At 35.0% G+C, this 25,049-nt stretch overlaps 2 protein-coding genes across 3 annotated transcripts; both read right to left on the bottom strand.

Annotated features, from left to right (window-relative positions):
* Positions 1–7,468: 7,468 nt before the first annotated feature.
* LOC114386158 (beta-galactosidase 9-like) lies at positions 7,469–16,364 on the bottom strand. The gene is made up of 8 exons (XM_028346150.1): positions 16,236–16,364; positions 10,582–10,704; positions 10,281–10,394; positions 9,921–9,967; positions 8,860–8,947; positions 8,627–8,743; positions 7,937–8,058; positions 7,469–7,855 (listed from the first exon to the last, which is right to left on the bottom strand). The coding sequence occupies exons 1-8, from the start codon at positions 16,362–16,364 to the stop codon at positions 7,768–7,770; spliced, it is 828 nt and encodes a 275-aa protein (XP_028201951.1). The 3' UTR covers positions 7,469–7,767.
* On the bottom strand, positions 11,602–20,908 carry LOC114387144 (putative disease resistance protein At3g14460). Of its 2 annotated transcripts, XM_028347276.1 has the most exons (5): positions 16,454–20,908; positions 16,214–16,322; positions 15,556–15,656; positions 15,229–15,392; positions 11,602–11,809 (listed from the first exon to the last, which is right to left on the bottom strand). In XM_028347276.1, exon 1 carries the CDS (start codon positions 20,230–20,232, stop codon positions 16,531–16,533), a length of 3,702 nt encoding a protein of 1,233 aa, XP_028203077.1. In that variant the 5' UTR covers positions 20,233–20,908; the 3' UTR covers positions 11,602–11,809; positions 15,229–15,392; positions 15,556–15,656; positions 16,214–16,322; positions 16,454–16,530. The 2 variants fall into 2 exon arrangements, with proteins under 2 accessions (XP_028203077.1, XP_028203078.1); XM_028347277.1 differs by lacking the exon at positions 15,556–15,656.
* Positions 20,909–25,049: the final 4,141 nt, after the last annotated feature.

The following is a 25,049-nucleotide window of genomic DNA, read 5'->3' as shown; positions in this document are numbered from 1 at the left end:
CTTGCAATACTTGTGAAGAACTGAGGGGTGGCGGTATTAGAGAAGTCCTCTAGTGTGACTCTTCGTGCCGGCTCCCAGTCCATCTGAGTGCGATTTGGAGAAGGAGGAGGTGAGGTGTAACTACTTCCTTCTATGTCCTGCTCCCTTCTTCTTCTTCCAGCGTTGTTACACTGGCAAGTAGCTTCAATTTCTAAGTTGATGGGCACAATGTCTCCAGATACAGTTCTACCTCGCATAAAAACCAAAGGCACTACCCGTGCAATTTATGGGAGAAGAAAGAAAGAAAGGATAGAAGAGAAAGTAAAGAATACTAGACGAATGAGTCAAGAAAGGAAGAATTGGGCTTACAAACTGATATAGTATGGAAATCAAGTGCGAGAACAAAATCCCCGGCAACGGCACCAAAAACTTGTTGAGGCTGTTTGGAAAGTGTACCAAATTGCTCTGAGTAGTAATTCTCGGAAGTCCGAGTATCATTTTCACAGGGATTTTATTGCACTTTATTGAATACTCTTCAATTTGTAAGTGAGAAATAAATAGTGAAAAGCAGGAATAAATGCAAGAGTAAATTGCTACTACTAGATCAAACAATTTAAAAAGATATTTAATTAAGATGAAGATGCTAAGACCAGACAAACCTAATTGGCCTACGATGCATGAAATTATGATGTTCATTACCAATGCAATTGAACTAGTTCTACCCACATCTGTCAGTTTTACCTACCCCTGATGCCTCACGATGACAAGTCTATTTTAACTACCTATCTCCCAAATGCCTTTGTGAAGACTCAATAATTAAAATGCATTAAGGTTGAATTCTAGATGTTGCTAAATGCATGGGCATTGGGCCATCATTCTATGCCTAGCAACGCTAACCCAATGATTCTTTTCTTTATTTGTTCTATTAGGTGTTACCCTTTCCCAAGCGTATAACCCCTAAAAATTGATGCATGCATTGCCTCTTAAACCCTTATTAGCAAATACCTTCTCCCGAGCGAATAAAACCCAAAAGAAATTTAGACGTAAATGCAAGATAAAAAGAAAAGAATTAGAACATAAAACCTGGAAGGAATTCTCTTTGCATTGATAACTCTTGAAGTACGCCATACATTGTTGACTTTTTAGGCCTGCCAGACCCTAACTAGGGGATTAGCCACTCATGACCATTGAAGGGCTTTACAAATGAAGGGTGAAAGAAAGGATGGATAGGAAAATAAAGAATATAGAGAGGAAGGGAGAGCTCAGGCTTAGAATGTTGAGAGAAGTGCTCTGAGGCGAGGTGTGTGATTCCCCCTGGACTGGCTCTCTATTTATAGCTGCTGAAATAGGCTTCGAGCTTTCGTAGGCACGCTTAGCGCGACACCCCGTGCTTAGCGCGTTCAGATCGTGTGCTTAGCGTGTGCTTCTGTTGGATCACGCGCTTAGCTTGTGATCCGCGCTTAGCGCGGGTAACGGATCCTGCGTCTTTGTGCTTAACTCCTTGCTTAGCGCCTATGCTGCCTTGCCCGCTTAGCGCGTGATGTGCGCTAAGCGCGCATACTGGACTGGGCCTGCTTCCAATTTTCTTCTTTTCTTCAGTTCTTCTCTTGCTTTTTGCTTGTTACACCTTCAACCTTTAATTCTGCAGCCAAAATCTAAACTTTATCAATTCTTTAACTTTTAATTACAAATAACTACTAAATAATTAATTTTAAGCCAAAAGTTGCTTGATTTTCTATTATTAATTCACAATTATTTAGCAGTTATCAATGGCACGGAAGTAACCCACGGTAGTGGCGTGCTAGCTTCATTGAAAAACGGAAGAAGGAAGAAGAACAAAAAAGAGAAGGATGACGAAATGTGAAAACACTAAGAAAATAACGATATCATCATGTACAGATCTCGTCGGTGACCATAGAGCTCACCGTCGAGATGTACAACGAGGCTTTGTAGGAGAAAAAGAAGAAAAACGGAGAAGAGGAAGAAGAAGAGAGAAAAAGGGAGAAGAAACGTGAGAGAGTAAGGGAATGAGGGGTTACCTGGTGACCCCTCTCTCTTCTCTGACGTTGTGGCCAAATGACGCGAAGTGATTGGTCTGTTTGCCTTCCTCGAGGTTCATGCTACTCTGTGCATTCATTGCCAGCCTTTCTTATTTTTTTATTATGCAGAGTGTTATCATCTTCTTCACCTAATGGGCTCTCCTTGAGAGCCCAATAGGTCAAACAAACAATTTTTTTTATTTTACTTTTAGTGTTCTTGTGTTTTTTCTCTTTTGTTTTTTTTGTTTTCTCTTTTTTTTCCTCATTCATCTTTTTTTTCCTCGTTTTCTCTTCTTTTTTTATACTTTTTATTTGTTTCTTTTTCTTTTTGTCTTTTTTTTCACGTTTCCTTTCTTTTTTTTCCTTTTTTCATTTTTTTACCTTTTCTTTCTTCTTTTTTTTTCTTTATTGTTCTTTTTCTTTTTTTCTTTATTGTTTTTTTGCTCATTTTCTTTCTTTTTTTCTTCTTCTTCTTTCTTTTGTCTTTTTTTTCTTTTCTTTTTTTTCCTTTTGTTTTCTTTTTTTTCTTTTTTATCTCTTTTTTTCTTTTCTTTTTTTAGGGCCCGGACATAATTAGTGTCTGACAGTAATCTTATTGGTGGTTGGAAAATGTGTTTCAATCTAACAAGTTTGCTAGAGGAACCTATATAAAGCATGGAGTAGAATAAAATTGATGTATAGTAATTGAATAAGCCATCAAGCATGACCATACTTGAGGTTAATTTAGATATTGTCTAACAACTAACACCCTGCAATTATGGGGAAGTTTATAATTGGTTTACGACTTTTGATACCATAGTTGGGGTCAAGGAACCCAATTATGGGGATGTATGTTTGTCCCTATTGCATGTGGTTTTAAGAAAAAACTAAGTTTTTGACTTATAGGATGTGATATATTTGTTATTAATGAATGAAATTGTGAATGATATTTGTTATTGTATGAGACTTGTGTTGTCTAAAGACCTGGAGAATGTGAATCCCAGGCATGAAATTTATATGTGTGTGTGTGTGTGTGTGGAATTTGATTACTAATGATGTTGATGACATCGAGATGAGATAATGTTGATGTTTATGATAATGTTGATATGGGATGATGTTGATGGTTATGATAATATTGATATGAGATGATGTTGATGCTTACGATAATGTTGATATGAGATGATGTTGATGTTGATCATGATATTGAGATGAGATGATGTTGATATTGATGATGATATTGAGATGAGATGATGTTGATGTTGATAATAACATTGATATGGGATGATGTTGATGTTGATGATGTCATTGTGATGGATGCATGTTGTGTATGTACATGGAGGGTGCAGTGACCATGTTGGATATCCTTGGAGGGAGAAATATATTGGTTAAAGAATTTTAAGCATCCCTGGAGAGAGAAAGGGATTACTTAGAATTTTTAGCTATCCACGGCTAGTGCATTGATGGTGTCCATGTTTCATACTTCATAATTGCATGAAAATAGTATAAACTTTGTCAGTGAGTACTTGTAGTTTTCCATGAGGAAAAATACTTGTACTTGGGGGCATGTCACCCAGTTTGGAAATTCCTTGGGACTCAAGTTGATCACCATGGGGGGAAGTTGTCGGTGCAGAATAGGGTGACATTGACACTTGTTGCCTAGTTTTCCTAAGTGAGAGTGTCGTGTGGACACGCTTAGGCTATATCCTAATGAATGATACCATATTGCATTTGAGAGTTGAGTCAGGTGCATACATCATTCTAAGCATAATATTAATTGAATTGTGGAACAGTTGATGACTAGTTTGTTAAGTGTATGTTGACATGATGGGTTATTGGGAATGATTGTGGTTACTGTTATTGTTTTCTTGCTAACAATTGTCATCTTGTGTTTGTTATTTTTTTCTTAATAATAAACTCACCTTTACAATTTTGTACTGTACGGTTCGTACTTGTGATGATTGCGAACCTTTGTTCGTGGGAGCAGATGAACAACAATAGATGATGTGGAGGGAGATTCTTTTGTTGGAGCCGCTAAGCCGATGTGATAATATTGAGATTACTTTGGGAGAAAGTTGTGTTTTGTTATCAACTCTTTTGTGGCTAGTTCTTGAATTCTATTTTATTTGGACATAAATCCTAGGATTAGATACATGTATAAACTAAATTACTTTTTGTCTTATGAATGATGTATAATGGTTTAATATATGTGTGTTTGTGTGTGCGTATGTATTTATTTAATTATTTGTGTGTTTGCTAAATATATGTCACGAAAAAAAGAATTTACCCTTGTTTTTAATAATCAAATTAATAGAGTTTTCACTTAAAAACTGAAATGTCGCGTTTTAGAGATAGTAATATCGTAGCGATAAGACGGGTCGTTACATAAAGTGAGGAAAATGTTTCTTTGACATTTTATGTATTTTGGGGATCGTAGTCATTTTTTAATGGACTTGGTAATAGTAATAATTGGAAAAAAAAAAAGGAAAATTTGGGTTGTTATTGGTTGGCAAGTACATATATGTAACACAACGCGTGCAAATAGAATAGCAATATACATATATAATTGAATGTAAATTTGCATGCCACAAATATAATTTGACGGAGTTCACACTTTGCCAGTCTTTATCATTCCTCAATGACAACAATTATTTATAAGCTTCTCACTAACTGTATTGGTAGATAACTTCGACAATTCAAGATATACAATAGTCATCAGGTTCTACAATCTATCTCAACAATAATCAAGCAAGTTGTCCTACAGTTCCAAAATAAATAATCACTGTGAATACCAAATTTTATCCTGGTAGATACTATAACACCTCAATTTTTTAACTAAAAATATTGCTTTAAAATGTTTTAATTTAATTTATTTTAGAAATACGTGTCACTATTTTTTACCACTACTTATAAATAATAAAAACATCTTCCTTCCTATACTATTTTTTTAAAACAAAATGTGATAGTCGAAAAATGCTAAATTGTTGCCTCGAATTAAAATAAATGCAAATGTAGAGAATTTAGTTTCCATACATAAATAAAATAAAACTTGTAGGGTCACAAATAAATATACAGATACAACACATAATAATGTGATCATAAATAAAATATATTTTTCATCTTTGCTACAACAAAATACATGTTTGTGAAGAAAATATCTCTCAAAATAAATCAAAATAGTAAAGAAATTAGGATCAGAGCAGACCACTTATCACACTAGAAGTACAAAACTAACTAAGATGTGTCCTCATAAGAATCGTCACTCTCCTCCTCAGATGTTGGTCCTAACTACCTTAGTAGTTCCCGATACTCTTCCATCTCCTCGAACAACATGTCCGAATGGTCACCTCGGTCCTTTATAACCTCCACTGGGTTTACTCAATGCACGCTATATTCGGTTTATCAGTTGGCACTACGTGGACTCGAGTATGCAGGTGTACGTGTAGTCTGTGTTATGGTGTAAGAGAATACCCTCTCTCTTTGTGGGCTACACTGAGCCCGCACACACCTCAATGTACTTAGCATCGTTAGTACCTAAAAGTTCTTGTTTGTAAAGGCGAGTCCTCTGTTTCTTGAACGCCACAAACAATTGGAAATAGTAAAACAAAATTAAAATATACAATCTACATAACCATTGTGTATGGTTAATTATCTAAACAAACAACACTCTCGCATCATAAGTGAGTAACTGTTACACTTAATTCACAATAGGGCCCAATCACTGCCACCAATTCTCCCAGGTCTTGATGGTCTTACAAAAATCATATGGATGAAAGTCGGGAGTGATCGCTACATATGAATACATTGTACACCGATCCCTCATCTCCCAACTCAAAAAGTATAGTCTTGGAGCCTGTTAGGAGTAGCAAAGTGAGACTTATGAGTTACCCGCGCCAAATGAGTGCACCAAATGTCGGGTGGTCACCACTTGCTAATTTTCCTAGGTTCTTCGAACTTCTCCTCCCACTACACCCATTGTATCTCTATCCATCATCCACTTCCACAATGCAACCTCACCTTCTCAGAGAAGGAAACAAAACCATTGGTTCTTTTACTCTCTGTTCAATCCTCTTGAATCTTGCAACCACATCATGTGCACAACCCTCGTACCAGGTACATCAATGAATGCATACAAACATGTAAACAAGGAAAAAAAGATGAGGCTCGGGCCTGCATACTATTCTCAAGGAAGCAGTTGTGATCCCTTAAGCAGTAGAAATCACTTGTCACATAAACAAACGAACAACATAACAACTGTAATTATAGCAATCTGTGTAAACATAACAAAAAATTCGCTGAGGATAAAAAACACTAGGACCCAAACCACAACACATACAAATAAAATGAATATATTCAGACATACATACATACATACATACATACATATATATATATATATATAATAGAAAATAAATTTGCATACCACATATATAATTGTTGAAGTTCACACTTCGCAAGTCTTATCATTCAATAATCATAATAATAAAATATAGGCATGCATTTTAGTAATTTTATCAGTAGAGAATCACCACAATTTCATAACATGCATCGGTCACCAAATCTTCTAGATATCTCAACCATACGATAGAAAATAAATCAGTAGTTCCTGAAAATAAATGTTGTACATGACATACTAAATTGCTTCTTTTAAAAAAACTTCCTGTGGACAGTATAAATTATATTTTTGAAGCAAATACAATTTTCTACTAGAATTTTAAAGTGCAAAAAATAAGAGATGTTGTAAAAGAACTCCATAAAATTTAAGAGGAAATGTGTGTGGCATTAACAACAAAATTACACTTTTTTGAGGTAAAAGGAGTGGTGTTGAAGTAAAGAATTGATAATTTATGGATTTCTCGGTAAAAGCAATTTCTATAATCTTGTTAGAAATTTAGCCAAACAATCTTTATATTAGACAAAATGACATATTCTATCATTTGTTTGCATACATCACTACTAGAAAAATAGCTTTTAACGACAGTTTTTTAATACATTCAAGAACTTTTCACGATGATTCTTAAAAAACTGTCTTGGAAAAGTTATGATTCTAAGACAGTTTTCAAGCAAATAATCATTTTAGAATGATGACATTCTAAGACGGTTTTCATTGAAAACCATCTTGGAATGTATTTTTTAAAAAAAATTAAAAAAATTGAGAATTCTAAGAGGGTTTTCCCAAAAACCGTCTTAGAATGTTTTTTCCTAAAAAAATTAAAATAAATTGAGAATTCTAAGACAATTTTTCCAAAAACTGTCTTGGAATGTAGACATTCTAACAAAGTTTTTCAGAGAACCATCTCAAAATGTTATTTTAAAAAAATAATTAAATGAATTTAAGAAAACAATTTATACACTTAATTAGAAATATTGGAGGTAAAGTGTATAGATTGAATCTACAAGGTATGGATTGATCATTAGAGTCATTACGAAACATTTAGGCATGGATATGATTAGCAAATAACTATGGACATGTAAATCCTCAAGGGAAGTAGCCCATTGATCTTATTGTACTGCTTACGTGACATTTTCTTGTAATTTAGAACAAATGAAATGCCAAGATTTTTGAGTTAATGGGAAAATCAGACCATCAGTATAAAATTCTTAATACTAGTGATCCTTGATAATTGAGTGTGATAAATTTATATTAATAAAAACAACTTAAGGGAACATATCATACTTTGAAGCAAGCACAAAATGGATGTTGTGATGAATATACTAGATAGATTATACAAGACATCCTTTTGAGATTGGATCTGAGGTCCTTTCCTATCACTTATGAGATCTTCCTCGTGGAAACTGCAAATAATCTCATTCCATAATTGTGCAAATTTGGTAGCTTCATTTCTTTTGCTTGCAGTAATCTATACAAGAATGGAAACTAAAGTGAAGAAGAATTGATACATATATTTTAAAGTAATTATTAATGAAAATGTGGTAGCAACCTCAGCAAATTTCTTTGAGAAGAGAATCTTCCTTTTTGCTTCTTATCAAAAGGAACCAAACATGTGTTGAATGCACCAGGCAATGATTGAAACCGTGACCTTAGCATGCTCAGAGTGCCTATCTGTGGAATCATATTAATAACAACATTAACTGACTGTTACAAGATGGTCAGCTATTATACTCTTTGAATCCATAGAAGTAATTGATCCAAAGTTCACCCATTAAATGAAAAGGAAAATCTGCATCACATTTTGATAAGATCAGAAATCAGGAAACAACAATTTTATAGAAAGAAGCCAAAAACCAGAAAATCAAGGTGACTGCTGAGATGTAAAAAAATTCATGCGCCTTCTCCTAATAATTTAAGCTTTTAGGAGAGTTGATTCGTAACATGCTATGAGAATGAGAGACTGTATGACCAGATGATCTGGACTTCTATCTTTGAGACCCTTATAAGTTGAATTTTAGCGGAAGGTAAAGTGGCCTATGCATTGTATACACTTCAAGCCCAAAGGTACTTGCATCAAAAGACTTGGTAGTAGAGATATAAGTCGTTAGTAACATATTACCTAATAGCTTAAGCTTTAGGAGAGTAGGTCTCTGATTGTAACTACTAATAAAATATTAAATGTAATAAGCCATAATGCTTGAAAATTTTATGAAATATCTATCTTGGGCTTGGATCAAACCTCCTGATTTGGACCCAGTTTTATATATGTTGGTGAATCAGTGGCCACCAGGGCAGGCTCACAAAGCTTCAAAGCAGCATGTAAATCTTTCAAGTGACCCCATTTTGGTTCACGCAGCTGACCTAGGAAAACAAGGTTCATCGTGTGTCATCAATCATGTCAACTGCTATACCCTATATGAATCCCATTAGCTACCATCTAAACAACAGTCTTATTGTTATTCTTCTACATACCATACTCATCAATTGAAGCAACATAATCATAACTTGTAATTTGCAAGGGTCCCCCTGCAGTGCGTCCAAAATTTGTTTTGCCAAAATACTGTAACATGATAAGGCTTGTCAAGATCTGGGTTACAGATACTTAAAGACTAATCAGATAAACCTTGTATAATACATTCATCCTAAATAATTCTAAAATATATAAATAAAAGTGGCATCAGAAGATATCACCTCACTGACTTTTAAGTTTATTTTTCATTGAATATAAATTACCAGAAGCAAATAAATGGAAGTACAAAACAAAGGGACAAGGCATCCTATAGAATGAAAAAGCAAAATAAGACATTTAAATTAAAGCATCAATGACATAAAGACCTCGGTAACATTTAATATATATTCCTTCACTTTCCTAGTCACTTTAAAACTGGGCAATGGTTCTTGAATTAGATTTTGAGAGGAACATTACATAAGGGGTTCATCTTTTCAAGAGGCCTTCCCTCATTGTATAATTTTTCTATTTTTTCATCAGTCCCCTATACAAGTTCCACGTCTATTGATGGCTACCTTAGGCAGTATAAAAAATGATTCTAAACAATTGCTAATAAAGGCATAGATCAAACTACTTCCATTTTCCCATCCTGTGAGGATGTATTTACTAAGCTGTTGTATATTACCTCTCAAAGGCATCCCTCCAGTGAATCCTATATTTGTTTCTACCTATCCAAACTTTTCCTGTTCAATTTTTAATATGCTTTTATTTTGCATTTTTAGTATTAAGACAGAGATCTTTTATGCTTCTAAACTGGTAATGGCCATTCACATCTTACAATAGAGTTTCAATTGGATATTTAAAATAAAAAGCAATTTTATTAACAAAAGACAGGGAAATATTAAAACAAAAGCATGACAATACAGAACAAAATATGGAAAAAGTACAGTAGTATAATAAAGCCCTCCAGTACAGACATTGGACAAGAATCCTCCATGAGATGAGCATTAGCTTAGAATAGCAAAGAAGCCTAAAGTGAACTGTTAGGCCTAAAATACAAATAAAAAAACTTCAACTATCATACCATGTAATAGTTTTGAAAGCTTCCTCCACGTTGGAAAAAACACGCAACTGCAAAAGCAAGGTCTTCAACAGGTCTATGAGGCAATCTTTCACCCCATTGTGTATACCTTCAAATGTCAATTGGAAGCAATCAAAATATTTATCACCACTTCCAAATAACGAATCGACTCTCAGAACATTATTTCTCTTATCTTCTATTTCTTATCAACAGTTCAACAGACATAGGTTTATGCAATAACACACATAAGCACAGAACACAAATATATTGCCTATCCTGAAAGTTTATGATCAATTTATATAATATTGACTCCTAAACTTGTATTTATATATATTGTCATTAACTATATAATCACACATATACCCTTGAAGGATGTGATTGTTCATACCATCCATCCCAGTTCTCTGTCCACATTGTTGGTTTGTTATGAGAGTTTGGTTTAAATCCATCACAGTAGTATGCATTGCATGTATCAATCTGTGAACAACAATATTGATTTATTAACCACTTGAATTGTTAGTTATTTTAATCACGAAATATTTTAACATTTCCCTTTGTTATTTTTTCAAAATCTGTAAGAGAGAACTGAACACATTTTTATTTTAGTAAGTATAGGTAATGCCAATAACAATTCTTTTTAATAGTAGAAAGGGATATAATTTACGATGTCATATGGAGCATCCTGTTGTCTACACATGACCCATGGGACCCCAACACCAAGACTTAGAGCCTTCTTAGCCGCCCATTTCCGATACTCTTTACCTCCTTTGCCATATTCATTCTCAATCTGATAAAATTCAGTCACATGCTTAGTTAAATACTGCATTCTAGAAAGGGACGTATCAAATTAAAAACTTGCATGCACTAATTCCAATATAACAGAATAAAGCATAATCAACAATTATCTAACACAAAATAATTAAGTCTGCTGATAAGGTGGAGAACTAAGGAATTTGAATGTTCGATATTATAATCAGAATACATCAATACAAAAAATGAAACATATAGCAAGAATCAACAATTAAAATCTTACATGCAGTATATCACTCACCTTCTATTAATATACTTGGGAGCTACTACCTAAGACCTATCTTTACTAACATGCGTAAATCACACACATTATATAACATTAGGTGATTCCAATAGACATTGAAGTTAGAGAAAAATCCAGAGAATGTGTTATATCCAGTTATCCATAATCTGGTATAAGCAGTTCACTCCTGCCAAAAATAAAAGTTACCTAGGCAAAGAAGCACAAGTTCAATAAGGCAAACAATAGTATAGAGACACTTGTAATTTCGCTGCTAATTTTGGATACCCTAGCAGGACTATGAATATGCTTCAAATTATGAAAAATAAAACCAATTAATAAGCAAGCTCATTAAATGAAAAGGAGCCCAGAGTGCAGCTACTGCACTATAGTTATTTCGAGCCGCATAGATTTGAATATCTTGGATCTATAAAATTAACAGCAATATACAATGTAATCATGAAAAGGAGAAGAAACTACCATTGGGAAAAAATGCATGCCAGCCATAATTAACAATGTCGAATGCTCATTATGTCCTTTGTTGGCCTAACTAGAGGTTTTATCTGAAGATAGATACAACAGTTAGAAAGATGCCATATATATTTACAAGGCTAGCTTATTAGGTAACAACTACTATCATATAAGATATTTTACCTGGACAAAAAAGCTGAATAAAAATTTACATGTCAAAAGCAACATTATGGCATCAACCCCTCCATCACCAACCTCAACCCCTCCTCTACTGGCGGCGGCCTTGCCTTCATCATGTCACCAGACTCCTTTGCCGTTGACTACCCCAACGGCTTCCTCAGTCTCCAAACCATCGCCAGTGGTGTGACACCCTCTACCCCTCACATATATACTAATAAGAAAAAAAAATTTCAAATATTAGTTAAAAGTATTTTTAAAACATTTTTTTTACAAGTCTTTGAAAGGGGAAAAAGGCTCACATTCATTTTCTTCTACATCATATTCAAACTTGTCCAAATAAATAATAAAGTATTCTCGACTCAAACAAGGTTGTCTAAGCCTCATAGAATTAATATAGAACCTATATCCTAATGTCACATCCTATCAGAGCGTTGTGTTCCCGTGTCCTCTAGCATGAGGTTCTTCATAGTCATCCACTTATTCATCTGCTCCCCCGAACACAAGTTCAAGATCATCACAGGATCCCAACACACAGGGAGTGAGTTATCACATTCCTAGCTAATAGAGAAACAAGACAATTAAATATACATATTATATAAATGAGATACCACTTGCTTAAACATAGCTCACGTAACTTCACCACTTCGTCATTCAAAATTCACTTTTCAATCATCAATCACATTACACAAGAATCCCACACTTCGATCAAGATATAATAACATATCAATTAGCAAGCATATGCAACAGTTATGCTAAGACTCAATCCTATATGCAATGTGGTATCATGTCAGTGAAAAATCACCCTGGGGCGCTTAGGAGTACATAACAAGACACACCACACCATGAGTTTGTCAGGTCACTCTCATTAAGTAAGATCATAGGGAGACCAATCAGGGTCACGATGTTTTGCGAGAATGCTCCAACCATATAGGATCAGCATAGGCTTAAAGGAGCACTAAAACCCGATGACCCCCAAGGCCTACACTCCGAAGAGTCCGTCAGAGCCTCTTCCTCCTGATTCAGGTCCAACCCCTAAAATAATTTTTTTGCATGCAAACACTGCTCATGAATTATACAATACCCACGACCTTACACTCGTGTTTTAAACACGTTCAACACAATTACGCTGCGATTTAACACTGGTTCCTAAATAGGAAACCTATATTTTCTCTTTAACAGTGCGCATCAATGTTTTTCTCAAGATAACGCTGGTCGGGTTATTGTACAATTCATAGCTTACAACACAAGTAATTTCACATCAAATGTGAACTACACACTTATCCACAACTAGAACTCATTCACAATTTCACATCTCATAGTGTCACAATCCACCATCACATGTTTACACGTATCTCACAAATTAACACATGTTCAACTTTATACTTATACTCAATCTCAATAACAATATTATAATCTCAAAGCAACATGTTATTCTACAATTCATCACATACTCACGATTTGAATCATCATTTCATATCCTCAATATAACAATTTATATAAAAGACTATCACAACATGAGGACTAAAACCCCTCAAATAATATTACACAATTATATCAAAATCATAGGTCGAAATATATAAATATCAAGAGCACAATTTATCAAGAAATTTTCATTAGGACATCAAAATTTTTACCACTAAGCGGACTTGCGTGTCTTCCCACAGCGATAGCGTCATCTCTAATGGTTCCCTAAGATTCCTCCAGTTTTTCCTCCGACTGCTCCGATAAAGTTCCCAAACGTCAGAGAAACGGAGAAAGGATTAAAGCTTCCATTTGGACTATCTTCATGCGATTTCTTTTTCTCCCTCCACGAACATTATCTCGCAAATCCCAACGGTCAAAGCGTGCGCAACTGAATTTCGAACAACATAACCAAATTTTACGACAATCCAACGGTTAACGAAACCGGGATCTTAGTTTTACCAAGACAGCTCTGAGTTTTTGCGGGAAAGAAAAATGGTACAATGCGAGGGGTATTTCTCTTAGCTCAGATGTCATATCGAAATTCCCAACGGTGATAATGCTCGGAAATGGGTTTCGAACCTGTTGTTTAAATTTCACGACGATCCAACGGTTAATGAGTCCGAGATCGTCATTTTTCTGAGACAGGTTTGATGGTCTGCGGGAAAAAGAGAGGATTTTGGGAGAGTAAGAGAGAAACTATTTTATTTATTTATTTTTATTATTTTATAAAAAAAAAAACTTTATTTTATTCTCCATCAAATGAATAATAAAATATCCTTCTTATTTTCTCTCAAACCATTATTTTATTATAACTATTTTTCTTTATTTATTTAATTATAAAACATCATTATTCTCTAAAATTTTATATACGAAAAAAAAAATGGGATGTTACAAGTGGAAACCTCCTAGCGGTGGAATTCGACACCCTGGTGTACGTGGAGTTCAGCGACGTGAACGGAAACCAAGTTGGATTGGATCTAAACAGAGTCGTTTCAAAGCAAGTTAGCGACTTGGGAGGCATTGGAGTGGATCTCAAAAGTGGTGACTCGATGAACACGTGGATCGAGTACAACGGAAATGCCAATGGGTTGTGCATTTCGGTCTCATACTCAAACGTTCGACGAAAAGATCCGATTTTGAAGGTAGATCTCGATGTGGGTATGTACGTCAAGAATTTCATGTATGTGGGGTTTTCCAGGACTACCCAAGGTAGCACGGAGGTTCACAGTGTTGAGTGGTGTATGGCTAAGGAGGCGGCGAGGTCGACGACGGTTACACGGTGGTCCCATGATTCGGGCATGGGTGAAGGGAGGGGGAAGCAAGAGAATGTGGTGGTATCGTGGTTAGGGTTTGTGAATATATGAGTGTGAGCACCTATTTTCTTGCGAGAGCGAAAGGAAAAAGGACTTTAAAGATTGAAATGACAACCATTCACTTCTAAGACAATTTTGTAAAAACTGTCATAGAATGTCAATCTTCTAAGATGATTTTTATAAAACCATCTTCGTTGAATAATCTTGTATTTACAAAATTTTCATTGTGTGACATTCTAAGACGGTTTCACATAAACTCATGTAACTATCCAAAACAGACTAATAACCATCTCCCAGGCTAGTAAGTAGCTAATCTACTTCTCATTAATCACTTGAATTAGTGGACTTTCAAAGGCTTTTGTGAGAAATTTGGTCACCCCTAAATTGGATCCATGATTGTCAGCAAACATGCATGAACACTAAATTAAACAATGTATTTAGACAGAATTCAATTACAAGGGGTAGCACAAGTAAATTAAACAATGCATGGAAAAAGGAATCGTTAAAATGGGCTAGTTTTGAAACAAAATGGATGCAGACACGAGCAAAAGTAAATCTTACTGTGTTAATTTCTGAATGGTTGAGATATATCATCTATGGGACTTCATAGATATATTATTACTTAGTCATCTCATCTGTGATTAAGAAGAGCTATTTTCCCCTAACAAACATTAATCAAATTAGGTATCTCTTATTCTACTATTATTTGCTAACTAGAGAGTAAAAGTGTGAAACATTTCCAATAAACAAGAATGCAGCATATAGGGACGAGTGGTTAGGCCAGTATTTGAAAATTTCCAAATGACAAAGTATGGAATTTGAAATTAGTAACTATATGCAACAGAGTAGATACCTGATCCAAAGCTAGACAATATTAGAATGGGCCCATTTATGCTTGTTCATGCTATTATCGTCATCAACTTAGATGCTTTTGGTCTCAGGAACTTTTGCCTTTTGTTTTCTGAGAATACTTTTGAGCTACAAACTATTGCTCCAGACGTGGACAGATTTTTATATCTACAGGAGATAGAAATTAAATCGTCTCCAAAGTCCAAACCAATTTGCAACAGACATAAAGCCATACAGTCCAATGATTAGATAAGAACAACGAACATCGGAAGATTTAAAGAATCTACAATGAAGGAAAAAAAAAGAAGAGATAATATGGTTCTTCATTCACCTTTAAGAAAACGAGCAAACTTCACATGCCAGTGTTAAATCTATCACACACAATGTTTCCTGGCTTATTTTTTTTTACCAAAACTCTGTTTTATGATCCACCTACAGATAGAGAAAACAACTTGAAAGTCCAATAATTTGATGTTGGCTATCAATTTCTTCAGATATCCACATATCAATTAAATGTGTTGAATGTGTCTACAAAAATAAAATTCAAGAAATTTTAAGTCACTGTAAAATATATTATTGTAAGAACTAAGAACTAAGATGTCCCAATAGCAAAGTTTGATGGTTTTGCCTTATGTATATCAGTGCATAAATTGAAAATAAATGCAAACCATAAACTTGTCAGTCATTCACAAACAACTTTAGAGTTTTATACGGGTTTCTTCCTGCAGCGATATCAAAAGAATATTAAAAAAAGTTAAGAAAAGACAAAGACCAATTTCACAAAGCTTAGAGTGCTTTCTCAATGCCTTTTCAGTCTAAGATTGAATCCAATTGACTCCAAAATAAACAATATCATCATAACCAATAGAAAACATACTTTGCAAGAAATCTGGAAGAAGAAATGTATTAATGGGAAAGAAATTCCATAAAATAATGTGAGTATGAACTAAGAAAGTAGGAACATAGTGTGGATGAGAAAACAAATTTACCCAATAAGGGAATGGATGAAACCGCCCCAACTCCCAACGACACAGTGCCCAGCACCAAATGGATGCCAGAAATTCCGCACTTCACTGCCTTCACTATTTTCCAAGTTCCCTGAATATAAACATTGGAATTCATCTTCAAAAGTGATGCCATGTCAGAAAGTGGTTAACTAGAGAGTGAAATATTTCCACTAAACAAGATTGTATTTCAGATATTTGAAAGATAGTGTAGAGAATTGGAACCTGACAAAAGTGCACAAATATGAGAATTGGTGCATTAGTAATTTCGAATTTGTGTTTCATCATATATGCTTGTCCGTTTAAAATGAATAGAGCCGAACGTTTTTAATGTGAGAAATCTTTCCCCAATCTTCACCTTCTGATTCCTTGCAACGCTGTTTGAGCAATGGACAATTCTGAATTTTGAAAGTTGAAATGGATTTGGGCAAACCCTCCTCTGGTAAGCATTGGAGGCTGGGGCAGTCATAAAGAATCAATTTTTCAAGAGAGGAGAGCTGGCAGAGACCCTTGTAGTCTAGTTTTCTAAGATCTGGACTAAGCAAAATTCGTAGATAAGTAAGAGACAGTGGCAGCAAATCTATGTCAGGAAAAGACTCCTTATCCACTTTTAAAATATGCAATCTTTCCAGAGAGGGGTTGGCTCCCAAAGCTCCTTTCAGTGAGACAACAAGTTTGGGACAATACAAGAGATCCAAATGTTTTAGACTTGATGGCAAACATCCATCAGAGAACTCCACTCGAGGACAATCCCGTATGCACAGACTAGTAAGAGATGGAAGGAGGATAGACATGCGTTCAGGCAATGATTTCAAATTGTTCAATCCTTCAATAGCAAACCAATCTAATCGTGGTGCAGATAATCCTTCGTTGGGAAATGATTCAAATTGAGGGCACTTATGAATGCTGAGACTCTTCAGATGTTTATGAGGGTGCATCTGTGATATCATCCGTAAGTTACGACACCTAGATACAACAAGCTCGCAGAGTTTTGGGATGAAATCTAGAGGCAAGGTCATTAGAGAGTCAAAACCACCATAGATCTCCAATCTTACAAGGAAATCGTAGCAATGGTTCATTGGAATATTCATATTCGGACAATAGCTAATGCGCAAGGATTCAAGAGAAGTATCCGCTATGATGTGCTCAATCCTTTCAAGTAACGATGCCTCCATGTTGTAACCTCTAATCTGGAGCCTTTTCAAAGTAGTAGGATGATAATCAATGTGAAGCTTTCCACAGTCTTCCAAGTCTAATTCACAAATTTCTATGGCCTTGGGGGCAAAAGTCACAAGTTGTTTGCAGTCCTGAACAAGTAGTTCCTTTAAATGACAAAGTTGCTTTGGCAAGTGCCCTTTGAGTTTGGGACAATGCTGTATAGAAAGACGTTGGAGACGTGGAAAAGCACCTGTCATTAATTCCCATTCTTCCCATTCCTTCATGTCGGAGAATTCCAATGTTTCCAAGGATGAAAATGAAGAATCACTACTCCCACAAAAAGCAGCTTTAATACACACCACCCAATCAAGTCCGCTAATTCTCAGGTCCTTGAGACATGGCAAAAGTCCAAGAGGAGGCAAATGTCCGCAATACTTACAGTCCTTCAAGTTTAAGGACACCACATTCAATAATTTATCAGATAACCAGCGTGGAAATTCATTACCACCATAGTTGCTGATTGACAACTGCTCCAAATGTCTGGAAGGTTGCAGATTCTCAAGTATTTCTCTTTCTTTGCTTGAATCATCAATGATCTGGTTCAAATCCCATTCTAAATCTAGCCCCACAAGATGTGTTTTATTTTTCAAATCCGCTGCCAATGCATCCAAGGGATTCACAATATTCTGCAGATTCTGAATTGATAAATCTCCATGAAGATTGAGTTCTCCTAGCTGCTGGATACCTAACTCGTTACTTTGTCCAACAATAAACGGACTCATCAATACTTGAAGATTCTTAAGTTTTCCTAAATGCATTGGCACCTTTGTCACATGAGTTCCCATGAGTTCAAGGCGATGCAAATTGGTGAGTTTATGCAAAGTTATGGGCAGCTCCTCCAAAAAGAAACAACAGTTCAGCTTCAGTATTTGCAAGTTACAAAGTGAACATGTTGAATCGGGTAGTGTCTTTATGCGAGTATGTGAAAGGTCTAATGAACCCAGATGTATGAGATTGCCTATAGAGTCAGGCACCCCTTCAAGGTCACGACAACCAGAGAAAGATAAGACGCGTAAGAACTTAAACATGGAGAAAAACTCATGTGTTAAAATCTTGCAATCCCATTTATCAATAAAACTTGTTGTCCTAGATATGGGCATAAATGTACGTAGCCTTTGAGCATAATATAAACTGTCAAACCCATCAAAATATTGAAAATCTGTAATTACAAATGAAAAGTGACGGGTTGTCTTTGGTATATTTTCTTCTTCATCAACCCCCCACCGAAAACAAATGTCACCAGAAACATATTTTGCCAAGTCATTGAGAAAGTCATGCATGACAAAACACGTTTTGTTGTCTCTGTTTGATTGTTGAAAGAAGGACCTTGACAATAGATCATAGAAGTACTGTTCACCAACTTCTTTTGGAGACTTATTCTGTTGAGAGCATTGCAGAAAATTTTCAGCCATCCATAACAGAATTAAACTCTCCTTGTCAAACTCATGATCTTTGGGGAATAAAGCACAATAAGCAAAACATCTCTTAAGGTGAGATGGAAGATGGTAATAACTCAACAATAAAGCAGGGAGAATTTTACTATCTTCTATTCTTAAATCCCATATCTTGCTTATCATTACACCTTCCCACTCTGAAACAGATGACCTTTTTGTGCGTAAAAGACATCCAACTGTTTCCAAGGCTAGAGGCAATCCTTTGCACTTTTCAACGATCTTTGTACCAATCTCCTTCAGCTCAACATTCAATTGGAGACTATCATCTTGGAATGCATTTTTAGCAAAAACTTGCCAGCTGTGATCTTCTTGTAATGTCTTTAGTTGGCAGACTTTATTTGACTGCATGGTAGAAGCAACATTGTTACTGCGTGTCGTGACAAGAATTTTACTTCCCTGAGCCCCATATTTAAGAGGAGTTTTCAAAGCTTTCCATTGGTCTCGATCTTCATTCCAAACATCATCCAGAACGAGAAAAAACTTCTTTCCTGTCAATTCATCTTTCAAATATTTATGAAGTATTTCTAGGTCTCCACTATCACCTTTTGATTTATTGATTGCCCCAATAATCGCTTTTATTACCTTCAAAACATCAAAATCATCCGAAACATAGACCCAAGCTTTGATAGCAAATTTAGCCTCTATCTGTGGGTCATTGTATACATGTTGAGCAAGTGTGCTCTTACCCAATCCGCCCATACCCACAACAGAAAATATTGACAGCTGGCTACGGCTATCAATGTCAGATGTTAGCCAATTAAGGATCATTTCTTTTTCATCGTCTCTGCCATAAATAACATCTTCAGCCACCAGTGATGTCTGCGGCAATATCTTTAACACATTACTACCCAATCCTGATCCAATCCCAACATCACAAGCATTTTTCAAACCTAAATCACTCTTTTGGCTTGCAAGAAGTTCTAGGAGATCAAGTAGTTGTTTCATTCTTGATTCAATTTCCTTGTCAATGGAACTGAGAGAAAAAACATTTAATAAATTCCTCACCTTGCTAGTAGTGGTTTGAGAGTCATCTTCCAGCTTGTATTTCAAAGCTTTACAGTCTATTTCATCGAGGAGATCCTCAGCATCAAGCACAGCTTGTTTGACCTCAAGAAGCCACTCTCTCACCCGTGAATAGCTGTACTGCTTTTGTTCTGCATCATCAACCACAGCATCGATGGACCGAAGCGTTGCCTTCAACTTGTACAGCAGCTTCTCATCGAGCTTTCGTCCACGAAAGTAGTCCAAAACATGACAAGAATCCAACTTGTCCAACAGCACCTGAAGGACAGCACCGAAAAGAGCACCACCAAGGGTTTCTAGTACTGGCATGGTTGGAAAGAAATGGCCTGATCAAGAAGAAGAAAGGATTGTGAAAATTGAAAGTGAAGCTAAATTATGTGAATGACTGGCTCGACATCAATGCAGATAGAGCAGAGTTAACAGTAAGGACTAAGGAGTAAGGACTGTTTTGTTGAACATGGCTTTACTTCAAGGTTTCATGACCATCCAATAGCTGTTGAGTCTCCCCCGACAACACATTGTGGGTTCAGATAACATTTTGAGCATATCAAATATAATATATGCATGTGCATTTCTTTGATTTAAATATTAACATCCTTGCTTTATTACTACTATGAAATTTGGATCCGCTCCTGCATAAACTCCATCTCTCTACAGCAAAAGCCTGATCCATGGATAAATCTGATGGATGAAATAAATAAATAAAGATAACCTTGCAGATGAACTCGAACTGTGTAAGCCTAACAAAGGAGCCTTTTTGCAACTATCTATAATCAACCACTCATTGGTTGCCCATTTTTTGCAGGTGAGTTGGCTGTTGAAGCTCGGGAGAGAGAAACGGGATTGATGCGTTTAGAGACTTTTTCCGGTTTTTAATTTCATCCCTCAGATTCATCATTCATCTAACGGTTCAGATTTATGCTGGAGAGGGAATGAAGAGAAAGCGTGCAGGAGAGGATCCATTGTCAATTTGGGTGACTAATCAATAAATAAACCCAAGGAATCTTACGTCTAATGTATATATGAGCCTTGGTGCATGTATAAGACAAATAAACAGAGAATAAATAAGACAACTGAATATAGAATAACAAACTCCAATAACGTAGATGGGTTATGAAAATGTTTGCAGAATTAAATAACCTTAGTGCATTTGGATTTCTTTGATTTATTAACCTCCTCGATTAATTTGCTTTTCTTCTTGAAATATTTAAGCAAATTTAGTGCGGTTAGTCAATTTTGGTAGCCAACTTATCAATAAATAAAACCATGGAATCTAACATTGCTCATATATTTAAGTCATCACAATGTGTTTACTGACGTAACCATGAAAACAGCAAAGCATGGCAAACTCTGATCAAACTAAATAAATATCTCAGATTCTTATATTTGTAACAAAAATGGTTTGAGTAACTTTTTTTAATAAGAATGGTTCCTAACTAAGATTGATTTTGGAGTGTGAAACTGAAATGCATTTGGAAGGCCCACATTCAATTCAAACATTCTGATTTGCCCTTTAACAATATATCCATAAACCAGACACATTATACAGCTAGGATGTACCAAAATGGGGACGGGGACATATACAGATATGAAAACAGGAACAGGAAATGGAAAATCTAGAAATCTCAAGATAAGGGTACCACTAGGAAACGGCAAATTTCTTTAATATTTTTTATTATTTTAAAAAACTGAAAATAAAAGAAAAACATGAAAAATAAGCTGCAACACTGGCATATTATAAACTTAAAGATAATCTAATGGTCTACCAAAATAAAACATTAAGTGGCAAAGTGAGCGATTAACATTAAAAAGTATTACAAGCAACTTAGTTTAATATCTAAAACATCAAGCATCATTAAGTTGCCTGGGCGGGCAAAAGGAAAGAGAATTGAAATCCATATCTTGGCATAAGGGGAAGAAGGAGAAGGGAAGAAAAGAAAAAGAAAGTGAGAAGAGCTGCCACAGTGGAATCACTGGAGGGAGAAGAAAAGGAGGAGAAAGAGGAAGATCTAAGAAAAATCCATTTTATGATGGCCAAAAGCTGCTAGTATTTGAGTATTATTGAGGATGTTAACTTTAAATTGGGGGAAGGATAATTTTGAATCATTTAAAAAAGACAGGATCAAAATGAAGTTTTAAAAAGATAAAGGACCAAGGTGAACAAAAAAAATTAAAATAAATGACTAAAAAGGTCTTTGAGTCTATTTTAAAATAGGAAAACCAAAATTATGGAGTCGACAAAATAGGGAGAGAAAAATTGTTATTTATCCTAAACTTCAATGCTCCTAATTTATTAATGTTAGAGTTAATTTGAATTAACAAAAGAACATGTTTTTATGAAATTAACCAATTAAAATATTTGACCAAATTTAAGGGTCTCAAAAATGTGTATATACTTTTTCTTTAAGTCCCTAAAATATGTAGATAATTTGTTATTAGTCCTTATCAAGTATTTTTTAAATGGACAAAGATAAAATGAGGAAAAAATATAAGGACTCAAAAGAATATATATATATATATATTAGAAGGACCAAAACAAAATAACAAGGACAAAAATAAAATATTTTTATCAATAAATAAAAAATGAAAATTTATCTGAAAACTAAAATTATAAGATCAAAAGATATTTTTATTCATAAAATAAAATTAAAATTTATATAGAAATATCACAAATATGTTTATTTTGTCATTTTACATTCTTCAGCTACTTCAACAAATAGCTTTATCAGGTACTTATGATTAGTTAAGTTAGTTTAAAAGCTTTCGGCTACATCTATCAACTAGTTTTTTAGCTAATTTTGTTGAAGTATAAAAAGAATAAGGATAATTCAGAGAAAATTCTTTGGTCAAATAATGCTCAACTTATTAATGACCTAGATGTTAATAATTATATTTTAGTCTAGAAAAAGAAATTAGAAGCTTGAAAGAAAATTAGTAATTAATTAATATAATTAAAGTTAGAAATTAAGTGGGGGATAATTAAGGTTGATTAATGATGATTTAGATTTCATAGAATTATAAAGGGGTAATTAAGGAGTGAATAAACATTTTAATTCCTGTCTTTGTACCCATTTTGCAAATCAATCTCTATCTTTTTGAAATGTAAAAAATAGTTCATATCTTTACATCGGATATACAAATAAGTCCCTACTGTTAAAATTCAATTTCCACTGTTAGTCATATGTCTATGTGATAAGTCTTAGTTCATGTAAGCAAACCCATGTGACAAGTATTTGGACTGAATTGAAAAATTATGATAAGTTAAGATAAACAAATGGACATTGCGCACCAGAATATGGTACACTATGCACACCTTTGGACATTGCACGCAGAAGCAAAGCAAACCTTCATGAATCGCCCAACTTGAAAGCTGCTTGCTCCAACACAAGAAATCAAAAAGAACTATATACATACATAACCAACATTAAATTTATAAATTAAGCGTATATATATGAAAATCAATCAATTAATTTTATTTTATTTTATTTCATTTCATTCCATCTCTAATATTCAAATGTTCCCTTTTACAATCAACGAGACTCCAAAAACGATCTCAATAGCTAGCCTAATTAACCAATCAATTAAATAACAAAGCAAGAAAAATGAAGAAATGGAGACAATTATTCTTTTTCTTTTTAAATTTTCCATTTTCTCATCTTCCATTGTACGAAACTATTGTCATGCTTCCAGAAACCCAGTTAACCTCAGGATCGAATTCTTGACTTGACTCAAATCACGTCCCTTCAATGTCCTCCCATTTCCCGTGCACACCAAAAACGCCATTTTTGCAGCCACCCTCCTTTTCACGATCTCGTGCGGTGGCGTCATCTCCTCCTTTTCCGCCTCCTCCTCAGCGGACCCTCACTGCCGTCGGCCCGCCCTCTCCGGTATACTCACCGACATCGAATTCGCCGCCCTCCGTCGACAATTCTCCCTCTCCCTTTGCGGTGGTGGCGCCATCTCCATTACCCAGTCGTGGGCGGCGCGGTGGTTAAGGTTTGGGAATGAAACAGTGGAGGGTTGGGGTTTTATTTATAAAAGAACAGGAACAGGAAAGGGATCGTGAGAAGGGTAGAGAGTAACACTTGGATTGTTTTGTGTTGTCAGATGGCATCATCATTGATTGAGTTTGAGTACGGTCCCTTCCCTCTTCTTCTTCTTCATGAGTCGGCTCATTTTGTGAAACAAAACCAGCTCTTATAAACCCTAATCCTAATTTGAGGAAGAAGAAGCAAGTGACCACAAGAAGCTTATAAACACACACTTTAGTGTTACGTTGGATAGTTTACATGACACTAAAATTGCCAACAATGCACCTCCCTAATGGCATTACTTTTAAATTTAACAACAAGGACTATTTTGCAACACTTATGCAAAGATAAGGACTATTTTTTACATTTCAAAAGGATATGGACTAATTTGCAAAATGGTTACAAGACAGGGACCAAAATTTCTATTCACTCGATAATTAAGTCATAAAAGTTTAAAGTATAGGGTATTTTCGTAAATGACTATATAACTATTTTAAAAATAGAATTTTAGTTTAATTAGTTGGTGACTAATTAAAGTATCTAATTATATGATGTAGAATAATTAAAATAAGTTGGAGTTATAACACCTTAAAAAAAATTATAGCTCAAACTGACAAAGGAAATTTTGTGTTGTGTCATTTGTGCATGTATACATTTAATTTCAGTAGTTATATATTTTTAATCATAGAATTTAGTGTTATATATATATATATATATACACATATATTTGTGTGGGTGGGTGGGTGTGTAATCATAGAATTTAGTGTTATGTGTGTGTGTGTGTGTGTGTGTGTAGTGTTATATACATCTCTGTGTGTGTGTGTGTGTGTGTGTAGTGTTATATACATCTCTGTGTGTGTGGGTGGGTGGGTGGGTCTGGGTGTGGGTGGGCGAGTGGGTGTGTCTGAGCTTAGGTAATAGACCTCCATTCTCAACTCTAAGCTTCATTTTTACTTCATTTTCTTGCTCTATTATTACTTGTAGTTTCAAAACCTTATTTTACACTCTTGAAGGTTGGAAACTTGAATCTAAACTCCCACACTTTTTCTTCCAAATTTCTTGGAGATTACCAGGGTTAAGGGGTTGAACCATATG

The sequence above is a fragment of the Glycine soja genome, chromosome 15 (assembly GCF_004193775.1).
Source record: "Glycine soja cultivar W05 chromosome 15, ASM419377v2, whole genome shotgun sequence".
NCBI lineage: Eukaryota > Viridiplantae > Streptophyta > Magnoliopsida > Fabales > Fabaceae > Glycine > Glycine soja.
Note: the sequence above shows the minus strand (reverse complement) of the source record. Positions and strands in the feature narration are given on the sequence as shown.

Bases quoted from the DNA above. Each gene is read 5' to 3' on its own strand.
- LOC114387144 (XM_028347276.1), bottom strand. From the start codon at position 20,232: ATGCCAGTACTAGAAACCCTTGGTGGTGCTCTTTTCGGTGCTGTCCTT.
- LOC114386158 (XM_028346150.1), bottom strand. From the start codon at position 16,364: ATGGCATCACTTTTGAAGATGAATTCCAATGTTTATATTCAGGGAACT. The intron at 10,395-10,581 runs GTAAATTATATC...TGTTGTTCACAG, and splicing joins AGGATGCTCCATATGACATC to ATTGATACATGCAATGCATA. The intron at 7,856-7,936 runs GTTGCTACCACA...ATTCTTGTATAG, and splicing joins TCTCAAAGAAATTTGCTGAG to ATTACTGCAAGCAAAAGAAA.